Raw genomic sequence first — 22033 nt, 5'->3', positions numbered from 1 at the left:
CTGATGCTCCAAACCGATCAATGCATGATCATTGATCACGATACACGCAGACATCACAACCACAATCAAGTAATGATGTTTCGAGTGTACAGAAGTATTGATGTCTCGAGGGTTTAACTTCTGGAAACAGATGGATACAACATAGCAGCATTGAACTGTAGTGCAAGATACAGACCTGCAAAAAAGATCCTCGAAAACTCACGAAGTTTTTTCGTCACTACAACAGACTTTGATTTTTTTATCTGTTGGAGTCAAGAGCACTCTGCCTATGTGGAAAATAAATTAATAAAAAATGGTATGAAAGCATGGAAGAAGCTGTATATTGCGCGTTGTGTAGACGAGTGATTTGATTATAAATATCGAGCAGTTTCGCTGCTGATGCGGAAACTGCGAACCATGCGTTATAAACGAAACGACATTTGACGTTGCTTGACCGTTTGTGTTTGATTGCTTGTTTACGAAAATTTCATTGTTTAGCCAGCAAACCACCGAACGTTTATTTTGAAGCGGTTAAGATTGTGCTGAAATCAGTATTGTACTAAAATATGGGTACGTTGGCGTATGTATAAAGAAGCCGGCAAAAATGTAGCTCGTTTTCCTTCGTTTCAGAAACGTACACAGAGGTTTCGGGCGAGATTCGTGACCTGCAAGATGCAGTCGTCACATTGCGGATGAATATTCCGGCGTTGTATAAAAAGCTGCTGCTAAAAGAGTGTGAGCTTGAGCATCAAATGATTGTACGTTGTGCATAAAGTTGGTTTATTGTACATGGTTCGTTGTACCTAACGATGGTTCTCTTTGGTTCTGGCTTAATCTAGATTGAAACCGATGTCTGCGTGCCAAAACAGCCGGTTCAGGAGTTGAAGAAGATAGAACGGCTACCGAAACAGCTTTTTCCCGCTTCAAATGCAGCATCTGATGTCCAGGAAGTTCACAACTTGCTAAACGTTCTGCACAAGTTGTTCCCAAAAGGGCAATAGACGCGCGCTCATCAACAGTCCTGCAGCTCGAGGAGGGAGTGGAGTTCGCGGTAGATAACTTTTAAGCATGGTAATCCTGGTTTAAGTTTCTGTACCATTGGTAGGAAGTAAGTCATATGTAAGATAATGGAAATTAACAAACAATAATTCTGTACTTGCCTGTAGTAGAGTAATCACCGGTTTCTTCCGAAATAAGTGCCCTTTGGTGAGAACTTGTAGTACGAAAATAACTTTCAACTGCAAATATAGAACGAATGGAATCACAAGCCTTTTTTCGGGGACAGTCTACACAAAGCAGGAACGTTAGTTACGTTAAAGAATACTTCGTTGATCACAATATCTTGCACATACTCTATCGGTATGAGTGCATTGCGCACATTGCCGCTGGCGAACGTCGTTGAACACTGCATAGCAAAGTCCTTTACCAACACCAAACTTTCCGATTTTATCACATTGTTGTACAGGTATACAAGAGTGGCGATGGGTAGAAGAAACAGTGCGTGCAGTGTGTTCAATCGGAAGAGGAAAACACATACTGCGAAGCAAAACAGAGTCCCAAGCTCCAGAATCAGCAGTGTGTGCCTTTCGCGAGGTGCATCTACATTTTCCACCGTGAGCTGCAGTACACTGTCCGATTTGTGAACTATTTTAACGTGTATGGGCTTTCCTCCACTGGTCCAAAGAAATACCATTCTGCCGGGCGCGATCACAGCATTGAAAGTAACAAAGAAGGCGTATGGGTTTGTTTGCAAAATTCGTCAATCCACGGAAAACTAAAACAACAGTATAGCACAAAAAGAAGAACAAGAATAAGACGCGTTTCGATTATCCGGGTTAACCGGCAAAGCAGGATTGAAATGGACGTTTTTTTTTTCAAGAAATTCACAACATCGAAGGATAATGCAATAAATAAAGGTTCTAATCCAGTCATTGAACAATCTGAAAATTTTCTTTTCGTTCTCGGCAGTGTTATTTCGAGAAAATAAAATGTTTTCCGAATGTCAAAAGCTGCACGAAAGCGTCTGCTCGAACGGATAGTTCGGCACTGGTCGAAAAAGTGGAGCCGAGCCGAATCGAGCAGCCAATGCAAAAAGCTGAAACCAAAGCGCTGCAGTAGGCGAAAACGAGAAGAAATCCAATATGGCGGTGTAAATGTTGTGATAGCCAGATTCGCGAGTTTTAAAACGGAAAAGAACCCAGCACCAGAATTCGTGAACCCCGCTTTCCTGCGTAATTCAACTTACAAAGGCAAGCAGCAAGCACCGCGCTAACTCGCATACCGGTTACTGTTCCGGAGCATTGCGGAACGGAAAGAATTTGTCGAGGGAAGCAATACACAGCAGGAAAAAAACTGTGCAGGTAGCGCATAAGAGCAGCAGACACACAAGGTGAGTTTTTTTTTCTCTTCCGAACGGTTCCGTACGTCCTACTTGGATCCCGTTTTTGTGGAAGAACGATCGACGTTTGGGGTTGGTTTGGTGAGCCAACGCGCAATCAAACAAAGGTGCGAGAATCTCCCGGAACCAAACAGAGCATCATATACGCTGCACTGTACCGCTCTTGCGGCCGGCCTGAGGATAGCGGCCGGGTTCATCCGGAGCAGTGCGTCTGCGGTTGCCGAGGTCGAGCGCACGTAGTGTGAGTCTCTATTTTCTTTGCCAGCTCTTCTTGTTCTTCTTTCCCCGTTTCCCTTTGAGGAGTGTGTGTGTCCAGCCTTTGGTGGAAGGTGGCGTGAAGTAGATGTCGCGTTATGTGTCCTAATAGATTTCGTGCGACTTGCGGAGCGGAGCTTCTCAATCGATAGGCCCCTGTTTGTGGTTCCGCATCATTGTGTGTGTGAATGTGGAATTAACGCTCATGAACCTAATTCCCATTTATTCCAAAATGTTCCATAAATCTAAAGCTACCTGTGCTGGCATGATAAATAATGATGCTGCTTTAGGATTGTAAGTTATGTGTGTTGTGCTGTGCGGTGGCGGAGGCGCTGGTTAGCTTGGGTTTCGCGTATTTTACAATGCTCACGGTCTCGGATCCCGGTGCGTGAGAATGAAGAAGAAAACCGAGCAGAATAATTCAACGTTCGCCGATGGCAGTGCATTTGTGTGAGTGTGTGCATGGGTTGCTGTGCTGACGCGCGCGTGTGTTGTGTTTGGCGTGAAGTCTGCTGCTGCTGCTAGCGAGCGAGCGAGCTGCTACACCAGAAATCGTGCGAGAGTATGTGTGTGCATTTGTGCACAAGATCGAGTCAGTGTGTGTGTGAGAAGGGCATGTTCCAGCAGCGAAAAAGAAGAACTAATTAAATCGTTTTTGGTAGCAACTGAAGAATCGGTGGAAGAATCGCTTCTTTATCCGCGCGAGCTGGACAGAGTGGACAGAAATGGTTTTGCATGAAATTACAAGAACGGCTGCCAAAACACGTGTAGGCTTGCGCCGGAAGAGGTAGCGAAAATGATGACGGGGTGATTAATCCATCGGTGTGCGTCCATACGTGCGAGTGTGTTTGTGTGTGTGTGTATGTGCTGTGTTTGGACTGAAGTGAATAAGTTTTCAAGGGATAAGAAGTCGTGTGTCACGGGCTATAGTGGGACCCATTGGTGTGACAAGAAGGGTGGATGATATCCTGAACCTTTCTGCTACCAGCCGAACTGACGCTGCAAAGTTGTGTTTTGCACTGCGAGTTTTGCACTTTGTCCTGCGATGCGACACGCCGCCACTGTTTCCGTGGCACACCATGTTCCGGCCTACGCGGCAAAAAGAAGCAAAAGGCGTAGGAAATAAGACGGTCGGTCGCACCCTATATCGTACATGTTGAAGCACATTGCGAGAAACTGCAGTTGGCGAATTCCAGTGGAAAACAATCACAATCCAGAGAAAAGCACGACAATGAGGATCTTATGTCACATCTTTCGGACTGGAGATGGCGTTTTCAACCTCTTCAGCCGACCTACTGAGACTGTAATCGAAAATCTAGTAACATTATCGTTCGCCAACCAAAAAAAGGCCTGAGTTACTACGAGCATTGCAAACAGGAACAATAGTGCTCTATATTGTTTTGCTTCTCTTAGCATAGATGCAAATTTACGTTTTTTCGTGTAGAAAGCGGCCTTCCGCGCCCTTCTGGATTCGTGAGTGTGTATTGGTGAGGTGTTGTGTCCTCTTGGCACCAGCGAGGCAACTATTCGCACGACGCATATTGACTGAATTTCTTTTGCTCTAACAACCTTAAGTGTAGGGCGCACTGAGATGTATGGAAAAGATTAAGCTTTTTCAACGTAAAGTTTGCTTTGATTTTCTGGCCTTCTTTTGCATCACAGGTCGCGGAACCGAAATCTGCGAATTATGTACCACACACACACACACATCGTCGGTATGAATCATCTGCACCTTCGACGAGGGGAACAATGATCCCGTCGTTCCAGCAAGAGAAGCGTGTTGAAATGAATAAGATGAATGTGTGTGTGTGTGCGTGCGTGACCGGCACAGCGGTGGAAAGTGCTGTTGGTTTGGCGGTTGGGTTGGTTGGATGGGTCGCTGTGGGCCAGTCAGTCGTCTGCTGACTGAATGGATGATGTCGGTGCTCCATTGGAGTGTGTCCGCCTGAACCATGCAGTCGATGTTGCCATCTTGTTTTGACGTTGTTTATCAGTTTCCTGAAGGTCAGTTGATTCGATTGGGAATTTTGCTTGGTTTTGTTGATATACGAGGATGGATTGAACTTAAGCTACTTTCAATAGCCAAGTGACAATCGTTGTCATATCGTCTATGCAAAGTATATCTTATTTTGAAGTATTTTACACTCATAGTGCCCATAAGAGGAACACTGGCACATAAGGCTTTCCAAACAGTTCGTTCCCATTATAAAAACACCTCCAACGGTGCTGGCCTTCTGCGATGGACAATAAGAAAACGCTCTCCTGCTCTCCCGTTTTATGTTTGCTCTAGAAAATAAAAGAGAAATTTTTCAATGGTTTTTTCCTGGCTGTTGGTTGGTCAGTAGGAGGCAGCATTTATGTATGGAAAACCTGTTTTGATTTCACGAAAGTTATGTGCATCGTGTACGATGTATGTTTTTGTCGTTCTTCATGCCCCTTTTTTTGTTATAAACGCCGTTGATTTTTTCATGCTGTACTACTGTATCAAAAACAGCATGAATTCCTCGTACGGCAGAATCTTTTCTTGGAACGTAGTAATTTTTACAACTGATAATGATAAAGCTATAATCTTACAACAACATCTCGTCGCAAATGATACGTCACGCACGTCTGTTGGTATCACAATTTAACAGTGTAGTGGTATCCTTCTATCGTAGTGTGTGTGTTGATGGAAGGGTGGAATCGTAGGGAATTGAACATGCTTGAACATGTTAACAGTGTGAACGATAAATTACGATTGAAGCATTAAAATTAAAATTGTCCTAAAGAATAGGATTTTACTTGCATGAAAGTGTGTGCAAATTTTTATAAAATAAAATGCAATTGCATTCTTTCTAATTCTCGTTGCGGTGTGTGTGTGTGTGCCTGTGTGTTTAAATGCTGCGCACCCTACTGCGTGCACGATTTTTTTTTATCATGACTTAGTTTAACTAAATCATATGAATGAGCACAACAGCCGCCGACGCCGCTGGCCTTATGAATGAGTATGGATGAATGAATGAGTGTGTCGTTTTCGCGTGGTTTGTTGTTGTTGCTGTTTTTACCGCAATGTGCAGAACGGTATCGGCAAATAATAAACAAACTGGTGACCGTAAACATCGCACCACTTCTCTCACTTGACAGGGAGCAGCGCATCCATTTCGGCGTATGCTTTTTATGATAAAGAATATTATTGTGGTGTCCGATGTTGTACACATGTGTTATGGTTCTATTGATTATCAATTTACATTTCACGTGTTTCAGTATATGTCTCAATTCTAATGGAATTTGTTTTCCTTTTTGCAGGACGATCATCCGTTTCATGGCAGACATCGTAGTAACCAGTGCTTCGGTTGCTGTGCCGTGGTTTTGAACGTCTGTCACCACAGATGTTGCTGCCTCTTTGCTACGGATGTTTTGCTCTCTGGTACGATAAACGGATGTGACAATACAACGACCAAGTGACTAATGAGTGTGTGTGTGTGCGTGTGTTAGTTTGTATGTATTCGTGCTCATAACAACTAATACGTTTCTGACCATCGCAAAGGACCTGTGGGTGAACACTGTAGAAGAAGCGTTTTCATCTTTGCCCGCACTACATCGAAAGATATTCGATTACCTGTGTAAGGATTATTTATTTCGCGTTCGCAAGTAACCGCTTACCACAGACACGCGGCAAGCAATTATTCACAACCCGATCGGACGAGCACGGTGCACAACGAAGTAAAGTAGACGGACGCATCCAGTGCAGCTGAAACGGCAACAATTGAGTACAGCGAGAAACCCGTCGACTGCAAAATACTGAAGAAACGAAGGAAAAAAACATCCTCCTATTCTACCTTCGATCTTTGCACCGGTGGCAACCGGCAGCGGGAAGAGATACAGAGGCCGGTACCACATCGACACAAGCGGCGTGATACCGAGCGGCAGCGTCAACGTACCCTAAACAGGCAGCTTCGTCGACTGCACAACCGCCAGCAGGCAGGTATCGCTAACGTCGTCCGAGAGGAAGTGGGTTGTAGCAGTAGCAACCGCGGCCGAAGCAGTACCGCAGGAAATCGTTTCGGTTCGAACTCTTCGTATTGTTGTAGCGGAAGCAGGAGAAATCATAGTAACGGCCCAGCGCAGTGCAGTGCTAACGGCAGTCGACGCAACATGACAACCGACACGAGACGACGCGTTAAGCTATACGCACTGAATGCAGATCGTCAGTGGGACGATCGAGGAACGGGCCATGTCACATCGAGCTATGTCGATCGCGTCAAAGGTAAGCAGTATACGTCTTGTCACAACCGATCGATCGATCGTCTCAACATCGGCTGGTTTGCTATGTTACTTTCTTTAGGTGTGTCATTGCTCGTGCATGCCGAGAACGATGGATCCATGCTACTGGAAAGCAAGATTCATCCTGACACCACATATCACAAACAGCAGGACACATTGATCGTTTGGAGCGAGGGTGACAATTTTGATTTGGCGCTCAGTTTCCAGGAAAAGGCAGGGTGCGATGAAATATGGGAGAAAATATGTCAGGTAAGTTGTGCTGCATGTTTACCAAACGCTGTGCACGAGATAAAGCAACGCTCGATTAACGCTGCCATTCTCCGTAGGTGCAAGGGAAAGATCCTTCGGTCGAAATCACGCAGGAATCGGTCGAAGAATCAGAAGACGAGCGGTTCGAGGATATGTCCGATTCGGCACCACCGATCGAACTGCCGCCGTGCGAGCTGAGCCGGCTGGAGGACATATCGGAGGTTATTGCCAGCGCACTCACATCGGCAATCCGGAAGGATAAGCTAGCCCAGGCGATCGAGTCGGAAAACTATATCAAAAAGTTGCTTGGTTTGTTTCACGTCTGCGAGGATCTGGACAACCAGGAAGGGTTGCATTACCTGTACGAGATCTTCAAAAACATCTTTCTGCTGAACAAAAATGGTCTGTTCGAGATCATGTTTGCGGAGGACACGATATTCGATGTGGTGGGGTGCCTCGAGTACGATCCGTCCGGCAATCCACCGAAAAACCATCGTCAGTATCTGCGCAAGCTGGTAAAGTTTCGGGAAGCCATACCGATCCGCAACACAGACCTGCTGGCAAAGATACACCAGACGTTCCGGGTGCAGTACATACAGGATATCGTGCTGCCGACACCGTCCGTGTTTGAGGACAACATGCTGAACACGCTGTCATCGTTCATCTTCTTCAACAAGGTGGAGATAGTGACCCTGATCCAGGAGGACGATAAGTTTCTGGACGATCTGTTTGCGCTGCTGACCGACCCGCAAACGCCCGACTCGAAACGGCGTGACAGTATTCTGTTCTTGAAGGAATTTTGCAACTTTGCGCAGTACTTGCAGCCCCAGGGCAAGGAAACGTTTTTCAAAACGCTCATAAGCCTCGGTGTGCTGCCGGCGCTCGAGATCACACTAGCCATCAACGAAAAGCGAACAAAGGCCGCCTCAATCGACATCCTTTCAACGATCGTTGAATACTCACCGTCCGTTGTGCGGGACTACACGCTGCAGCAGTACAACAATTCCGACTCGGATGAGGTGAGCATAAAGGGGAAAGCAGGGGGAAAAGTATGATATTAATGGCCATTGTGCTTTTTTCAGGACCAAACGTTGATCAACATTGCGATTGAGCAACTGCTGTCCGATTCCGAGCCGGAAGTGGGCGGTGCCGTACAGTTGATAACCGTATTGCGGATCCTGCTGGACCCGGAAAACATGTTAAGTTCGGCCAACAAGTCCGAAAAGTCGGACTTTCTTAACTTTTTCTATAAGCACAGTATACAGACGTTAATTGGTGGGTTTCTATTGCAAATGATTGGAGCCACCGAGTGGACCGTTGTTGCTAATCGTTTTTTAAATATTCAAAACTATCCACTACAGCCCCGTTGTTGCGACACACGCAATCGGATAAGCCAACAAACGAGGACTATCATGTGGTTCAGCTGCTGAGCGTGGTGCTGGACATCTTGTCGTTCTGCGTGGAGCATCACACCTACCACATCAAGAACTGCATCATCAACAAGGATCTGCTGCGGAAGGTTCTGGTGCTGATGAACAGCGCGCACACGTTCCTCGTGCTGGGAGCACTCCGATTCCTGCGCAAAATTGTTTCACTGAAGGACGAATTTTATAACAGGCGAGTAGTGTAGTAAAGCGAGATAGTATAGCTTTTGTGTGAAAAGAAGGACGCGCGACGAGAACCTTGTGTCGATGTAGAGCGGAGCGGCCGTAAATGCTAGCGCGCAGTTTTGATAATTGTTCAACCTTATTGTTCCCGTCCCGTCCAGGCACATTGTGAAGGGAAATTTGTTCGCACCGATTGTTGAGGCGTTTATACGAAACGACAGTCGATACAACTTGCTGGAGTCGGCCATTCTGGAGCTGTTCGAGTTCATCAGGCTGGAGGACATAAAGTCGCTGTATACGTACTTTGTGGAAAGCTTTGGCAAATTTTTCGATGACGTCCAGTACGTCCAGACGTTCAAGACGCTCAAGAGCAAGTACGACCAGCAGCAGGATCGATTGAAGGAAAAGGAGAAAGGAAATTTGGAAAGGTAAGAGGGTAGCTTTCGTGTTGTGCTAAGAGTGCTATTAATGCCGGTTGTTTTTCTGGCTGTGTGCCTCTTATAGCGTTCCATCCATTTTACGGAACAGCAGCCGTTACCGAAGGGACCAGCGACAGATGGACGAGGACGAAGAGATTTGGTTTAACGAGGAGGAAGACTATGCCGAAGCTGCTGGTAAATCGGGAGCCCCGGAACTGGACTCTACCATTGGTAAGTGTCTGTGTGGTGATTCTAGCGTTGCAGTACGGTTCTTCAGCATGTTTTTTTTCTTCTGTTTTTCAATTTCAATGTGCGCGTGTGTGTGTAGGTAAAATGTTCGAAAAGAAAGCAATGGACACAACCAGCAGCCTGAACGGTCCCAAGTACGGTAGTGGCGCCGTCTCCACGGCACAGTCGCATCAGCTATCGTCTCAAATGCATGGCGGCGTTACCGCCACCGCAACGTCGGCCGATGACGTGGCAGCCACTTCGCACATGCTAACCATCAACAACGGTACCGAGGGCGGCAACGATGAGAACGTGGCGGCTTCGGCCGCCCATCTGCAGTCCGCTTCGCTCGATCCAAACTGTCTTTCACAGGCGGTCGCACAGGCTGCAGCTGCTGCGGCTGCTGCCGTCGCCGTAGCAAACAACAATGGCCTTCCGTCGTCGTCGTCATCGTCAGTCACGGTGGAAAGTGTCAGCTCGCTGGGAGAGATCGGCCACGAGCATCTGCAGCACCACAAAGAGCATCATCGCGTGCTCGTTGGGGAAGACGATGCCACCGCCGCAAATCTAACGCCGGCCGACGAATCTGCACTAGACGATGCCAACAGCCTGGCAGTGAGCGCGCTCGGTGGGAACGATCTGTCAGCCGTGTATCAGCTTCAACCGACCACCGGTGCCGCTGCAGTGTCGAGCACTGTTGTAGCAAGCAGCGCCTGTGAAACGACAGCTTCCACCACATTGTCGTCCATTCCGGTCACCGAAACGTGTTCCTCCTCCTCCTCGTATACCGACGCTACCGCGATAACGACGGCACCGGAAGACTGTTCGTCGAGCGATGCTGCTGCTGCTGCTGTAACGGTCGAGAGCAGTGGCCTTGTGGTTGGCAGCAGTACAATTGCCGTTGACAGTAGTAGTGCGCTAGCAGGTGTCGAATCTCTCGGCGGAGCAGTAGAGGAAACGGTCTCCAAGCGATTATCGGCGGAAGGATTGTCCGATCGCGTTGCTCAGGAGGTGGATACTGAAGCGAGTGCTGGTGGTGGAAGCAGTAACCTCGAATCTGACGAGAGTAAAAATCACGACGGCGTGGAACAGAAACACCCTGCACTGGAACGGGGTATGGAAAAAGCACATGACGGCGCGGCCAGCAGCACCAGCGACGATGCGAACGATGCTGAAATGGTGAGCATGCCTGCTGCTTCGCCGTCCTCGCTGATAGCTACACCCCCCATCCTGGACTCTGCACCTGCCGTAGAACAACCGACGTCCGGTACCGCTCCCGCTGCCGAGCAAGACAGCCTTTCGTCCGCCGCTGCTTCCGTCGCCTCGTCCACCAGCACCACCATGGTGAGTGGGTTGAAAAAGGTAAGCAATTTTTGATCGTTTGAACTCACGCTCTTCTTGAGCGAATCGCCTCCCAGGATCGCGCATATGCTAAACCACCAATCGATACTTCCACAGGGTCTGGTTGACTACGAAGGTGATTCCGATGAGGATGAGGACGATGACGATAGCAGTAGTCCGGCGCAAAAGAAGGCGAGAATAGCATAGCACCATCAGCACGCGCATCATCCTTATAAACAACGCCATCATTCAGCATCATCTGGGGCGGATAGTAGCGTAACTAGGCATAGTTTTAAAAGTACCACTAGAACCAACACCGCTACCGCGACTGTGGCAGTAGCGGTGGTTAACACTACCGTTGTTGCCCCCCACACTACCAACGTTTCTTCGCTGGCGCCGCTTGCCGGGGAGAAGGAGCAGTTACTACAGCGTTCGGAGTCGTGCGAAGAAGCCGAGCGGAGGCAGACGCGCAACGTGCAAGTTTGCGGGGACGGTAAGGTAACGGCAAAGGATAGAATAGACTGTTCGAATATAATGGAAGTAGATATTACTCTCACGACTACCGCCACCGCCACTACTACTACTACCACTACTACTGCGACAGCAACTAAAGCTGATCTGTCTACTGAAGCGACGGCGGCCGGTTCTCGCGAACCGAACAGTGACAACTAAGAGCTGCTGCTGCTGCTGCAACTGCACAACGCTAATAAGAAATGTTTGTACGCTGTGTATGTCCTTCAACGGATATAGCTGCTTTCTATTCATGATCTTGTTTGCCGTTGTTTTGTAGGCTGAGATGATTTACTGTTCTTTCGCGTCAAACATGTACACACATACACACAGCAACAATGTATGTACTGCAGACCTATTATAACTACTCACCAACATGCTGTACAGTTAGTAATCGGACATTTTGTAAAGAATGCTAAGCTAGACAGGATCAGATACCGAAAATAGAATGAAAAACCCTCACGAGAGACAGAGAGAGAGAGAGAAAGAGAGAGAGGATTGTGAGGGGTCTGTACATTTTGGTGGATTAATTAACGGGGCTGCCTACTAAGTTTATGCAAACAAAGCTAAAAAAGCTACTACGCTGTTCGCTTTTACAAACACATGGACTTTTTGTTGTTGTTTTGGGTTCGCTAGCTTATTTTTATACTTTTGCGACTTGTTGTGTTGTGTGCGGCTTTGTTTGTTTTCGGGTGGCCGACAAGTTTTGCCGAACATGTTTCTGTCGGCACACGGTCGGGCATAGTAGTAGTGGTGGAAAATTGGGCGACATTCGTGTAAATGTGTTTGCTGTCGCCCGAAACATTGACGAGACGGGGCGCGAGGGCGATGTGGTGTGTGTGTGTGTCGTGCGAGCATTTGTAAAAGTAATTTGAAACAAAAAGAAATGAAAGGTAAAAAACACTATTTAAAATGATAAAACTCTCCCTTCGCCAGCGCGGTGGAAAACACACACACACACACACACATACACACAGAACTATTTTAGAACGAAATAATTAAGGATAACGAGAGAGAGGAGCGAGGGAAAGGCGATAGCGCATAAGGATACTACCACACTATAGAACCTGCTCGATACCGAAACATACGATGCGAAGGGGAACGTCGTGACCTTTTAAGGCAGTTCTATTTCTGGATGTAGTTGATGTTATAATGCGCCGCAGGAAGGAAGACTTTTCTGTTTCTGGTTTGGCTCCAATCACCACCACCACCACCAGCGCTGAAAGAAGGCCGTGTTGCGTGTTCTTAAGCTCTGTTGGTTGCTCACCGAAAAGAGTTCCCTTGGTAGTGTTGGTTCAAAGTTTTGTTCGGAAAAGACACGGAAAACACTTATTGCGAGGCCGACAGAAGCTTAGTTTGGGGATAGTAGGGTGGGGGGGGTCGGGGTTGTGGTTCAACCATTTTCCATTGATTATCAACAAATTTTCCTAAATGAGGAGCATCACCACACGCGAATGCTTCCCATTTATGAAAGTGGCTTCAATTGTAAATATTATAGTTGCAAAACCCAACTAGCGAAAACGGCGAGAACGGGCGCGAGTGAGAAAGGGGCGGGAGCAGGATGGTGGATTAATATTGGCAGAATCCCTTTTTTCACTCGTTCGCTTGTATGCGTATGTCCTTGCCAGTAATGTACATGCCAAGCAACTCTTTTCGGTGAACAGTTTGTAGAGATTGAACGCCATACGCCACAGAGTCGGTGTGTGGTGTTGTAGGTCATATGGTTTGGAATGAGACTTTTCACTCTTTGCGGGGAAGTTGTCCTATCAGACTGTACGGGTATATTCCAACAACCACACACACACGACGTTGTGGCAAATTGTGTACAGAAGTGATAAAAAACTCTGGTGCAATCCGGTTGTTTTTTCTTGCTTTTGTAGGCCATTCGCCTGCCTGTGAGCTGTGGGTGCCTCGTGGCGATAGATTGAAAAGAAAAAAAAAAACAGATACGAATAATTGTAACAAAGTAACAAATAAATGTCGTAAACAAAACGTGCGCTACGAAACGGGGGGGAATCTAAACAAGAAAAACGAAAAATAACGTAAAAGTGATTAAGAAGATAGTGTGTGTGTGGGGGAAAATGGGTAGCTGAGAATTTCGAAGGTAAAGCGAACAAACAAACTGATTTGCAATCATTCACATGGTGCGTGTGTATGTATGGGATCCGGAGGTCGTTCAAAGTGAGGCGTGCGAACTGATAAACAAAACGACAAAAAATAAAATTTTTTGATCGCAGAATTATCCTACGACGACGACAACACGCGTGCGTGCGTGTGAGATTGAAATAAACTACTAAGTAAACATTATATGTTCTGTATAATGTGTAAAAAAAAAAACAACAGAAAACACTGCAGCTTCTATAAAATTTAGTTCTCTAGAGAAGAGGAGACCTTTGGGCTACATGCGCCCCAAAACCACCAAAAATATTGGTGTGTGAAGCGTTGCTGTAGGAGGAGATTCGAGATTGATCGTTTGAGCGGCACAGTTTGCTGGCATGTTGTAATAAAATGGACTAAGCAGAAGAGTGAACCAGCGGCAGAGGAACACGTTTTTATGCCACTGAATGAGGAAAACGATACAAAACAATCGGGGGGGGGGGGGGGGGGGGGGGATAGGGTTGAAATACAAAAAAAGAAAAATAATAATAAAAATGTGCGTATGTGCGATTCCGTCTGGCGAGCGACAAAGGTTCACGATTGTCAAACATTAAACATAATAATGATATATAGATATATAAGTAGTATTTGGAAAAAAAGATAGTAGTATCGCGCCGATATCCCCCGCAAGCTGGACAACCTGCCGTAATGCGAATGAAATAATATAAAAACAAAACAAACAAAAACAACAAAAACGTTTAAAAAGGTAAAGCAAAGATACAAAACAAACAAAAAAACACATAAAAAGAATACAACCACGCGGATGAAAAATGAAAAATGAAGTGTGTGAGTGTGTGTTAATGAATGTTTTGTCGTTTGGTGCGGCAAGTGTGTGTGTTGAGCCTTAAAGTAAAAGAAGATTATTTGAAGGTCCTTAACTGCAATGGCAAAAGCAAAACAGCGGAAAGGGGAAGATGAGTCACCTGTCAGTCTGCATTGCTGCAGAGCTACCACGACGATTGGGCTCAAACATGTCCATCACCATGGTAACGGCTGTGTAGAAAACAAAGAGAAATGGTAAGCGCTTGCCTGCAGCGACTTGTCAGCTTCTGCCAGTATGACAGTGTAAGCCGTCCTTTTACGAAGCGTATGTGTCCGTCGGTTGGATCTTTAGAGTGTATTTAATATTTTAAATAAATTTTTAGTAAAACAGAAAATTTTAGGGACGCCGTGTGTGTTGCTGTTGCCTACCAATGGCGGACGATAATTCCTGGGTGTTTGATTCGCTGGTGTGCTTTCTGCACGGTCCCGTATGGAATGCTCCACTGCAAACCTTCATCGAGGATAAATCGATTAGTAAGTGCATGCTGGACACTCGCTTGCTACCGGGCCACTACTGTACGGGTACATATGCTTCTTCCAGTTTTCGATCCCAACCTGCAGCCGGACGAGAACAATCCCGAGTTCCGCAAGGTGCACGATGAGTACAAGAATCTGGTCGACTACATGCTCGGTTCGTTCATGGAGGAGATGCAAATAACGCCCGAACAGTTTGAGTTTGCCTGTCTCGAGGGTCGGCATGTGGCCAACCTTGGTGGTGGTGGTGGTGCTGCTGCTGCACGGGCTGCATCCGCCGGTACATCGAGTGATGATCGGACGGAACAGTCCGGTGCGGCCAGCACGTTTTCCTTTCATCAGGGCCTATTTCAGCAGATATGGGCCGCCAATGATATACGCATCTTCATACGCATGATGGTACAGCGTAACGTGGAGCTGCAGCTGCAGGCGTTAGATTTGATTGAACGACGCTCGCAAAGTATGTCGAAGCGTGAGGAAGAAGCCGCCGCTGGTCCGGCGCATGATGATGACGTACCGCCAGAGCTGCAGCTCGATGTAGACCGTGAACTAAAGGATCCACCACCCGTGGAGGGTGATATCGAGCGGGATATTCTAAAGTCGGTCGAAAACGAGCTGAATGTTTCGGGATCGGATGCGGATGCAATTGCCACGCCGGCGATCGTTCGGCAATCAGTGCTGGAGCAGACGCTAGCGGACGGTGGTGAGCTGTCGGCCGGGGAAAAGGATAAATTTCAACGCTTGAATTTGTTTTTCGATCAAGAGAAGGTATGTACCCCTTGCCCCACTGTAGCCCTGTTCCCCATTCATTAAACGCTTGTTTTCATACAACAATCTTCCATGCAGATCAATAATGAAGATATGAAAGCACGCCAGGAGTACTTGCGCTCGCAGCGGGACAAGATACTGACCATCAAAAAGCAGGCTCGTGCTCGACAGCTGAACGAAACGATCCGCAAAAACGAACGTCCAACATCGGCTCAGGTCGCACAAAAGTTTCTGGACGGTGAAACCGAATCGGTATCGGTGGAACCACCGGAAGGATCGCTCCAGCTACGAAAGCTGCTGGCCCAACGGCTCCGGAACGAGGTGGCTATCGACAAGGAGTAGGGTGGGGTGGTGTACTTTACGCCTCACGCGCTCGCGGCTTATCAGCAGTCCCAGATCGATACGAATCGAGTGTGTGGAGTGAATAATACATTTGCAAACATGGCGGAAGTGTTCAATGTGTGTGTGTGACTGTGTGTGTATCCGTGTGATTGTAGTGGGTAGACATTTCAGTTGGATAGCATGGATAAACGGGGGTTTGAAATAATTGTAAGGCTGGTAGAGTAGACAATTTGGTTGATCGCGGCGCTCGATTGAATCATTTGAAAGGGGTGGAAATAGAAATAAAAATTTGTTTCAAACATTGAATTTATCATAAATGAGAAGTTAGTAAAAATCTAAATCGAGATGTCGACAGTATTCTAACGGTTTCTACTACTTTCTTTTACACAGCGCCATCTATTGTAGAGTAGCAAAAGTGTAACAGATCAGAGTAGGCTTTTCATGCTTTTAAGTGAATGCCCTGCGGTATACGTTTATTACAGGGTATCCCAATTTTTTTTTTCCTACACCTTTTGGACCTGTTTTTCAAAATGTCCTTAACAAAGAGAAAGCAAGTGTTTCGGAAAACACAAGCGAATTCAAAAATATGGAAAACCCTCGAGACGAAACTAAAATTATCTGGGAAAGCATCAGTAAACTCTTGGAGATCCTGTTATTATTCGTACCGATTTTTACCATGTTTTGTATTATTAGCAGACATGAGAAGAGGTGTGAGGACTGGGGCTGCTAGAGCCTCGACCGGACCGGTTGATCCCTTAAATTTGCGTTACATTTAATAATTAATTTATCTAATTACATTTATTACTTACCATAATAATTTAATCCTTTCCATGAACCTTTCTTTCCCATCGTATAAAGCATTTCACACAACGGAAAAAAAACCGCTCGTCACTTATCTGTCCAAAGATTCATCGTACTTTACTGATTTATTTTGTGTGTATGTCTGTCTGTCTCTTTGCTCTGCTCAGCCATTTGCTCACCACCACAACCACCATCACCATCTACATCATCTCCTGATACGCACGGCACACAACACCGGCGATATCGGTGACTTTAGTTGCAAGTTGTAAAGTTGTTGCTCCCTCCCATTATCCTCGATTTGTTGCCTGTTTGCCTGTTCTACGCTTAGTCCTTAAAATCTCCATTAGTGGTAATGATTTTGCCCCGAAGCACTTGATATACCGGAAACAAGGATGACGATGACGATGATGATGATGCTGTTGTTCACTTTGGGGAAGTGTTTTTGCTGTCACCGGTTCACAGAAACGTCAACAAGTTTGCTTGCGTCTACTGCGTTTGTTTTTGCATTCTGTTTGGGGGTTAATTGTTAGTTAGCACGTCGCTATGGAAATTTGGCGATAATTTGCGTTACTCCGTCCGTGCTCGCGTTACCTATAAGCTGAGCTGTCTGATCTGTTATCTAGTGTAGTTTTGTTACGCTTTCGCGTCTGAATGGTGATAGTTCTGGGATTTCTAGATTTTCTTTATGTGTGTGTGTGTGTTATTATCAATCAGCGAAAGAGTTTATCTTTCTGTTTTTTTTTGGACGACTTCTGCTGCGTTCAGCTGGCTTAAAAGTTAAACGTAAGTAAACAAGTTTCGGTTTTTGTATTTTCTTTTTGCCTTCCGATGCCATTCTGGAGTAATGTTTTGGAATGTTTGATACAGAGACTTATAGGACAAATAATTGAAAAAACTCCTTCCTATTGCCAAATGGAGAGTAGCCAATCGGAAAAGAGGGCACGCACATTCCCTATTCCGCACATTAAACCAATCCAAGTGTGATTTGCAAATAGTGCCTTTTAATACAATTTCCACCCCGTACAAACAATGGCGCTTTTACTTTACTGTGAGTGGGCCCTATCGTATGCAGACTTACATTCTATATACTACGAGCTGCGTGCTGCTAGGCATTTGCTTTAGCGTTTCATTCCGCTTTCTTCCTATTTTGGTTACTATTTGCTTCTATAGTCAAATGGTTTCTCTACTCCACCGACAAACAGCCACCAGTTGGAGTACACTGCTTTCCGTAGCACAAACACTGCTTTGCATTTTTTGCTAAATAATTGCGTTTGTAATGGTTTAGAGCGTGTGTGGTGGTGAGTGTGCCCGTTTTGGTGCTGTTCTGCTGTATGCTTTTTTGCAGGACATTTATTCCTAATGGTAGCAATTTGCGCACACACACACACACAACTTTAGAGTGCACACCTGTGTTGGGGTTTTTATCTATTTTTTTTCCTGTTGCAGGTTAGCGTTTGATTGCTACTTTAGGTGAAATTAACCTTCAGCTTTTTGGATGAATGGTTTCGGGGGTTAGGGTTATTGTAAGTAGTATCTGGGGATAGTAGTGTGGGAATAGAAGTAGGCAAGCAGGACAACTCATTGTTCTGTAGTTTCCGTGATCTATTGCGCCTCGTACAGCCTACGAAACGTCAAAAGCACATCATTTTTGCCAGCTGGCATTCGCCCTACACGGTACAATCACACCCAAAAACACCGTACAGCTTTCACACACACCAACAAAACGTCACTTACATCAATAGACCGGCTTGTGTCATGTGTGCTGTAAAAGGATCGACACCTTCTAAAAAGAGCTCTGTTTCGAGTGTTTCCCGCACAGCACAGGAATTTCTAATGTTGCTAGTTGGAATGTTTTGCATGGTGCATGGCTGCTACACCTTGTCTGTTGTACAAAAGGCGTGCAAGAAAAACCAAATTCTCCTAAGGCTTAAATGCAAGCGGTATACGGTTACATAAAGTATTGTAAAGTGCTTTGCTTTTCGGCCCTAAAATTCCCTCTCTTCAAACAAAAAATTCCGAAACAAGGGGCGACTCTGGTGGCGAAATTTTTGGGAATGGATCAAACGTCAAGCTCACTCATTTGCAAAATATGATCGACTTTTCGAACTACCGATCAGTTCCGTGTTACCGTGAGCCACACAAAGATCGAGCACAAAACGTAACCTTTTTTTGCTTGATTTGCATAAACAACGCACGTGTGACGGGCCCGATAGGAGGGAATGGGGATACTGTTCTCTCTCTCACACACACACACTAGCACTAAATAGAGATCACTACTGCTTAGTAATACTTCTAGTTTCTCTCAACTCACACACTGTTGGCCGGCTTAAATTTTGTCTGCTTGCTCGCTACTTGTTCACACAACGGCATTCGGCACTCACTCTCACCTAGTTTTGCATTTGCTGCAGCAGAGTAAAGACGGATAGCACTAAAGAAGTGGCTTGGCTTATTATCTAAAAATTTAAGGTTAGTTGTTTCTCTTTTTTCCCCGTTCTTTCCTTAGTTTTTCTTTCATTCTTTCTCCCTTGCGTTGGTAGCGCATTTGCAATTGAATGTGCCGATGAAAGCGTACGTATTCCTCTAGCCGTTCATTTTCGCCATATTGATACGTTGTTGCTTTTTTTCTCATTTTTTACATAAGAGGTTGAGACAAATGGATTCAAAGTTGCATAAACTTATGAATTGTTTTGCTACGCACACACACACACGATGTTTTACAACAATAACAAAAAGCGACGTACTTTACAACGCTTCTGCCATAGGACGGGAATTATTTTTTTTTGAAAAAGCACATACTCACACACGCGAGAGTGAGACTGAGGGAGAAAGAAGGAAAGAGAAAACCAAAATGGAAGGATACCCTTTTCTGGGTGAGAAATATTACGAGACATCACCATCACCATACGCTGGTTTCTTTTTTCTAGAGTGTGAGGACGGGAGAATGGGAGATGATTTGTCTACTATACTGGTTGTTTTGCTTATACGTTTTCATTAATCAATACACTCATTCTTACATAATATTAAGTTAGTGGGGTTTTCTTCTTCTGCTGGGATGGTTAACATAAATGGTTGGTTCGCTGTTTACGAATGTTCGCTTTGGTTGTTTTACATTTCAAAATAAATAATGCAAACCCATCATAGAATGCAGTCTAACACATTCGGTAAAAGAGAGCTGGAAGAAATCTTAAAGGAACGACACCCTTTTCAGTATGCTGGCGCAACATCCACCTTAGAACACCAGCAGACGATCGGCGCTACCCTCCTGGCTGTCGTCATCGTCATCCGAGTCCTCCGTGTCCTCGTCGTCGGAGTTGAGTGTTGTGGCATTATTTATGATTTCTTCTGTGAAGGGAGAACGAAACGGTTTCGGATTGTTAAAGTTTCATTTATGTTTTGTGAAAATGTATATTTAGTTTGTTTATAAGACTATTTTCAAGAAAACTAATAATAAGAATAAAATAATAATCATAGTACATGTCGTGAAGACGCATTAATTTACATGTCGTATTAGTACATGTCGTGGAGACGCTTAAAAACATTAATGGAGGCGCCTGGTATTTCACTCTCAATGGAGACGCATGGTAGTTCACCAATATTGGAGATATCTTAATATAGCATAACAATAGCTAGGATATTATAAATATTTGAGTAACCCACGCTTGGTTATTCTACAGTAAGAAAGACAGACAAAATCCAACAATAGGGTCTATGATGAACTAAGCCAATCTATTTTTTGTTTTGATTGTTTTATATAAAATGATATTCAAAACTAGATAGTACCAACAGCATTCGATTTTATTTGAGCACAAATCCAAACATTGAATTCGAGCCGAGGTTCGTAAATTGTTTGTTAACATTTTTTTCAAGTGTCTTTGGCAAAGTAAACTCATCATAAACGCTGTAGAAATTTAAAGAAAAGATTTCTAAGAAATAATAATGGTTTTTAAGCCGTAGTATAGCTTTATTTTATTTTTCTCTGAAGTTATACCAAATATTTCCCGGAGAAAAAACTGTGGCGTACCATGCCACCCAAATTTTAAAATGTTGTATGATATATCAAACATTTCGGTATGAATTTACCTTTTTCATTTGAACCGCGTTTGATTTTTCAAATGTTTGACAGAAGGAAGCTAAAATTTTCAGATTTTTAGCATTAGGACATCATAGACGCTATTATAATTCAACGTATTATACTATATAATGACTTTTTCAATTTTGTTAAAAAATCGAGGCAATCTAAGTACATCAAAAATGAACTAAAACCTAACATTTATATTTTTGCAAAAGCGGTATTTTCAGTATGACCGGAGAGCTAATAGAATTTGAGCCTCTTAGTTGCATTACATGAATAAGAAAATATCGATCAAATATGTCATAAAATTCTTCGAAATTTGATGAAACGCATGGCACTTCACCAGTAATGGAGACGCATGGTACTTCACTAGCAATGGAGACGCATGGTACTTCACTAGAAATAGAGTCGCATGCTACATCTCTATAAATCATGCTCTTTGATAATTAAACAAAAATAGTTCATTGGTTGGTAATGGTTTGTTAGTTATCCTGCTACATTAAAATGTGAAGTAATATGAAAACGGAGTTCTGAAATAATTTCATGGGAAAAAGAAAACTTACCACAGTTAGGTTTTCCTCGGGTGCGCGTGTTGGCAAACTCGACACCGTGTTCATCCACACACCAACACACACCTACTGCCTGGTGGCACTGGGTAGGCTTATAAAATCCTTGACTGTCACAATCGGGTGCGTACGAACCTGGCGTGAAGGCAATTATGTAAATGGCAAACACGTTGGCAACATCTCACATACACCATTCATCGACACTTACCACTCAGATCATTGCCGAGACGTCGCCGAACGGCAGCACACGGGCGATCGGTTTTTTCGAAGCAGCGGCACCATTCGCGCGGATCGATCGTATTATCCTGGTCCAGGTCGCACGTATCGATGAACGGTTTGATGCACCGTTCGTTCTGATCATGCTCCAGATCGTACAGCTCCTGCGTCGACAGCTCCCCATCGTTGTTCAGATCCAGATGGCCAAACATCCAGCGTGCCTCAAGCTTACAGGCGGCAGGGAAATGTACCTTGTTCTTTTGCTGCTGATGCTGGCGCCGCTTCTTGCTGTCCGCCATAATTACCGAGAACCAATCGAGCAGCCGGTTGCCGATGGCTGTCAGCTGCTGTGGTTTGCATTCGCTCGATTTCATCGGATAACCTAGCGGAGCGACGCACGAAACCGAAGCCGGGAGGAAGGGAGAAACGAACATCGAATCAGAAAGGGGTTGAACTTTGCATCCTGGTAGCGAAGCAGAAGCAAGAAACGGAGCGTGGAAACGACGGTCGGAAAGGTCTTAAATATTCCCAACCAAATGGTGAAAAGTTATTGCGCTGATTTGCTA

At 45.1% G+C, this 22033-nt stretch overlaps 4 protein-coding genes across 15 annotated transcripts in view; 2 read left to right on the top strand and 2 right to left on the bottom strand.

The window, feature by feature from the left end:
• Positions 1 to 735: 735 nt before the first annotated feature.
• Positions 736 to 1948, bottom strand: LOC118506782 (phosphatidylinositol N-acetylglucosaminyltransferase subunit H). Its single transcript, XM_036044395.1, has 3 exons — positions 1292 to 1948; positions 1140 to 1217; positions 736 to 1069 (listed from the first exon to the last, which is right to left on the bottom strand). The coding sequence occupies exons 1-3, from the start codon at positions 1670 to 1672 to the stop codon at positions 992 to 994; spliced, it is 537 nt and encodes a 178-aa protein (XP_035900288.1). The 5' UTR covers positions 1673 to 1948; the 3' UTR covers positions 736 to 991.
• A 146-nt stretch (positions 1949 to 2094) lies between these two features.
• Positions 2095 to 13586, top strand: LOC118506777 (serine/threonine-protein phosphatase 4 regulatory subunit 3). Of its 6 annotated transcripts, none has more exons than XM_036044378.1 (10): positions 2095 to 2368; positions 5918 to 6878; positions 6957 to 7144; positions 7222 to 8163; positions 8227 to 8419; positions 8506 to 8761; positions 8913 to 9179; positions 9256 to 9401; positions 9499 to 10760; positions 10857 to 13586. In XM_036044378.1, the coding sequence occupies exons 2-10, from the start codon at positions 6767 to 6769 to the stop codon at positions 10944 to 10946; spliced, it is 3456 nt and encodes a 1151-aa protein (XP_035900271.1). In that variant the 5' UTR covers positions 2095 to 2368; positions 5918 to 6766; the 3' UTR covers positions 10947 to 13586. The 6 variants fall into 6 exon arrangements, with proteins under 6 accessions (XP_035900271.1, XP_035900272.1, XP_035900275.1 ...); XM_036044379.1 differs by lacking the exon at positions 2095 to 2368 and adding an exon at positions 2385 to 2618; XM_036044382.1 differs by lacking the exon at positions 2095 to 2368 and adding an exon at positions 2733 to 2926.
• A 418-nt stretch (positions 13587 to 14004) lies between these two features.
• LOC118506781 (cilia- and flagella-associated protein 36) lies at positions 14005 to 17562 on the top strand. Of its 2 annotated transcripts, none has more exons than XM_036044394.1 (4): positions 14005 to 14493; positions 14570 to 14702; positions 14770 to 15470; positions 15549 to 17562. In XM_036044394.1, exons 2-4 carry the CDS (start codon positions 14600 to 14602, stop codon positions 15810 to 15812), a joined length of 1068 nt encoding a protein of 355 aa, XP_035900287.1. In that variant the 5' UTR covers positions 14005 to 14493; positions 14570 to 14599; the 3' UTR covers positions 15813 to 17562. The 2 variants fall into 2 exon arrangements, with proteins under 2 accessions (XP_035900287.1, XP_035900286.1); XM_036044393.1 differs by having other exon boundaries at positions 14552 to 14702.
• The window catches only part of LOC118506779 (proteoglycan Cow), a 79263-nt gene continuing 73949 nt past the window's right edge, over positions 16720 to 22033 (bottom strand). For all 6 annotated transcript variants that reach the window (XM_036044391.1, XM_036044386.1, XM_036044387.1 and 3 more), the window contains 3 exons: positions 21460 to 21849; positions 21249 to 21386; positions 16720 to 19955 (listed from right to left, as the gene is read on the bottom strand). In XM_036044391.1, coding sequence (XP_035900284.1) covers positions 19843 to 19955; positions 21249 to 21386; positions 21460 to 21849 — 641 coding nt within the window. In that variant the 3' untranslated portion in view covers positions 16720 to 19842. The remainder of the gene's footprint in view (positions 19956 to 21248; positions 21387 to 21459; positions 21850 to 22033) is intronic.

The sequence above is a fragment of the Anopheles stephensi genome, chromosome 2, assembly GCF_013141755.1.
Source record: "Anopheles stephensi strain Indian chromosome 2, UCI_ANSTEP_V1.0, whole genome shotgun sequence".
NCBI classification, from domain to species: domain Eukaryota; kingdom Metazoa; phylum Arthropoda; class Insecta; order Diptera; family Culicidae; genus Anopheles; species Anopheles stephensi.
The sequence above is the reverse complement of the archived record's forward strand: the minus strand, read 5'-3'. Positions and strand labels throughout refer to the sequence as shown.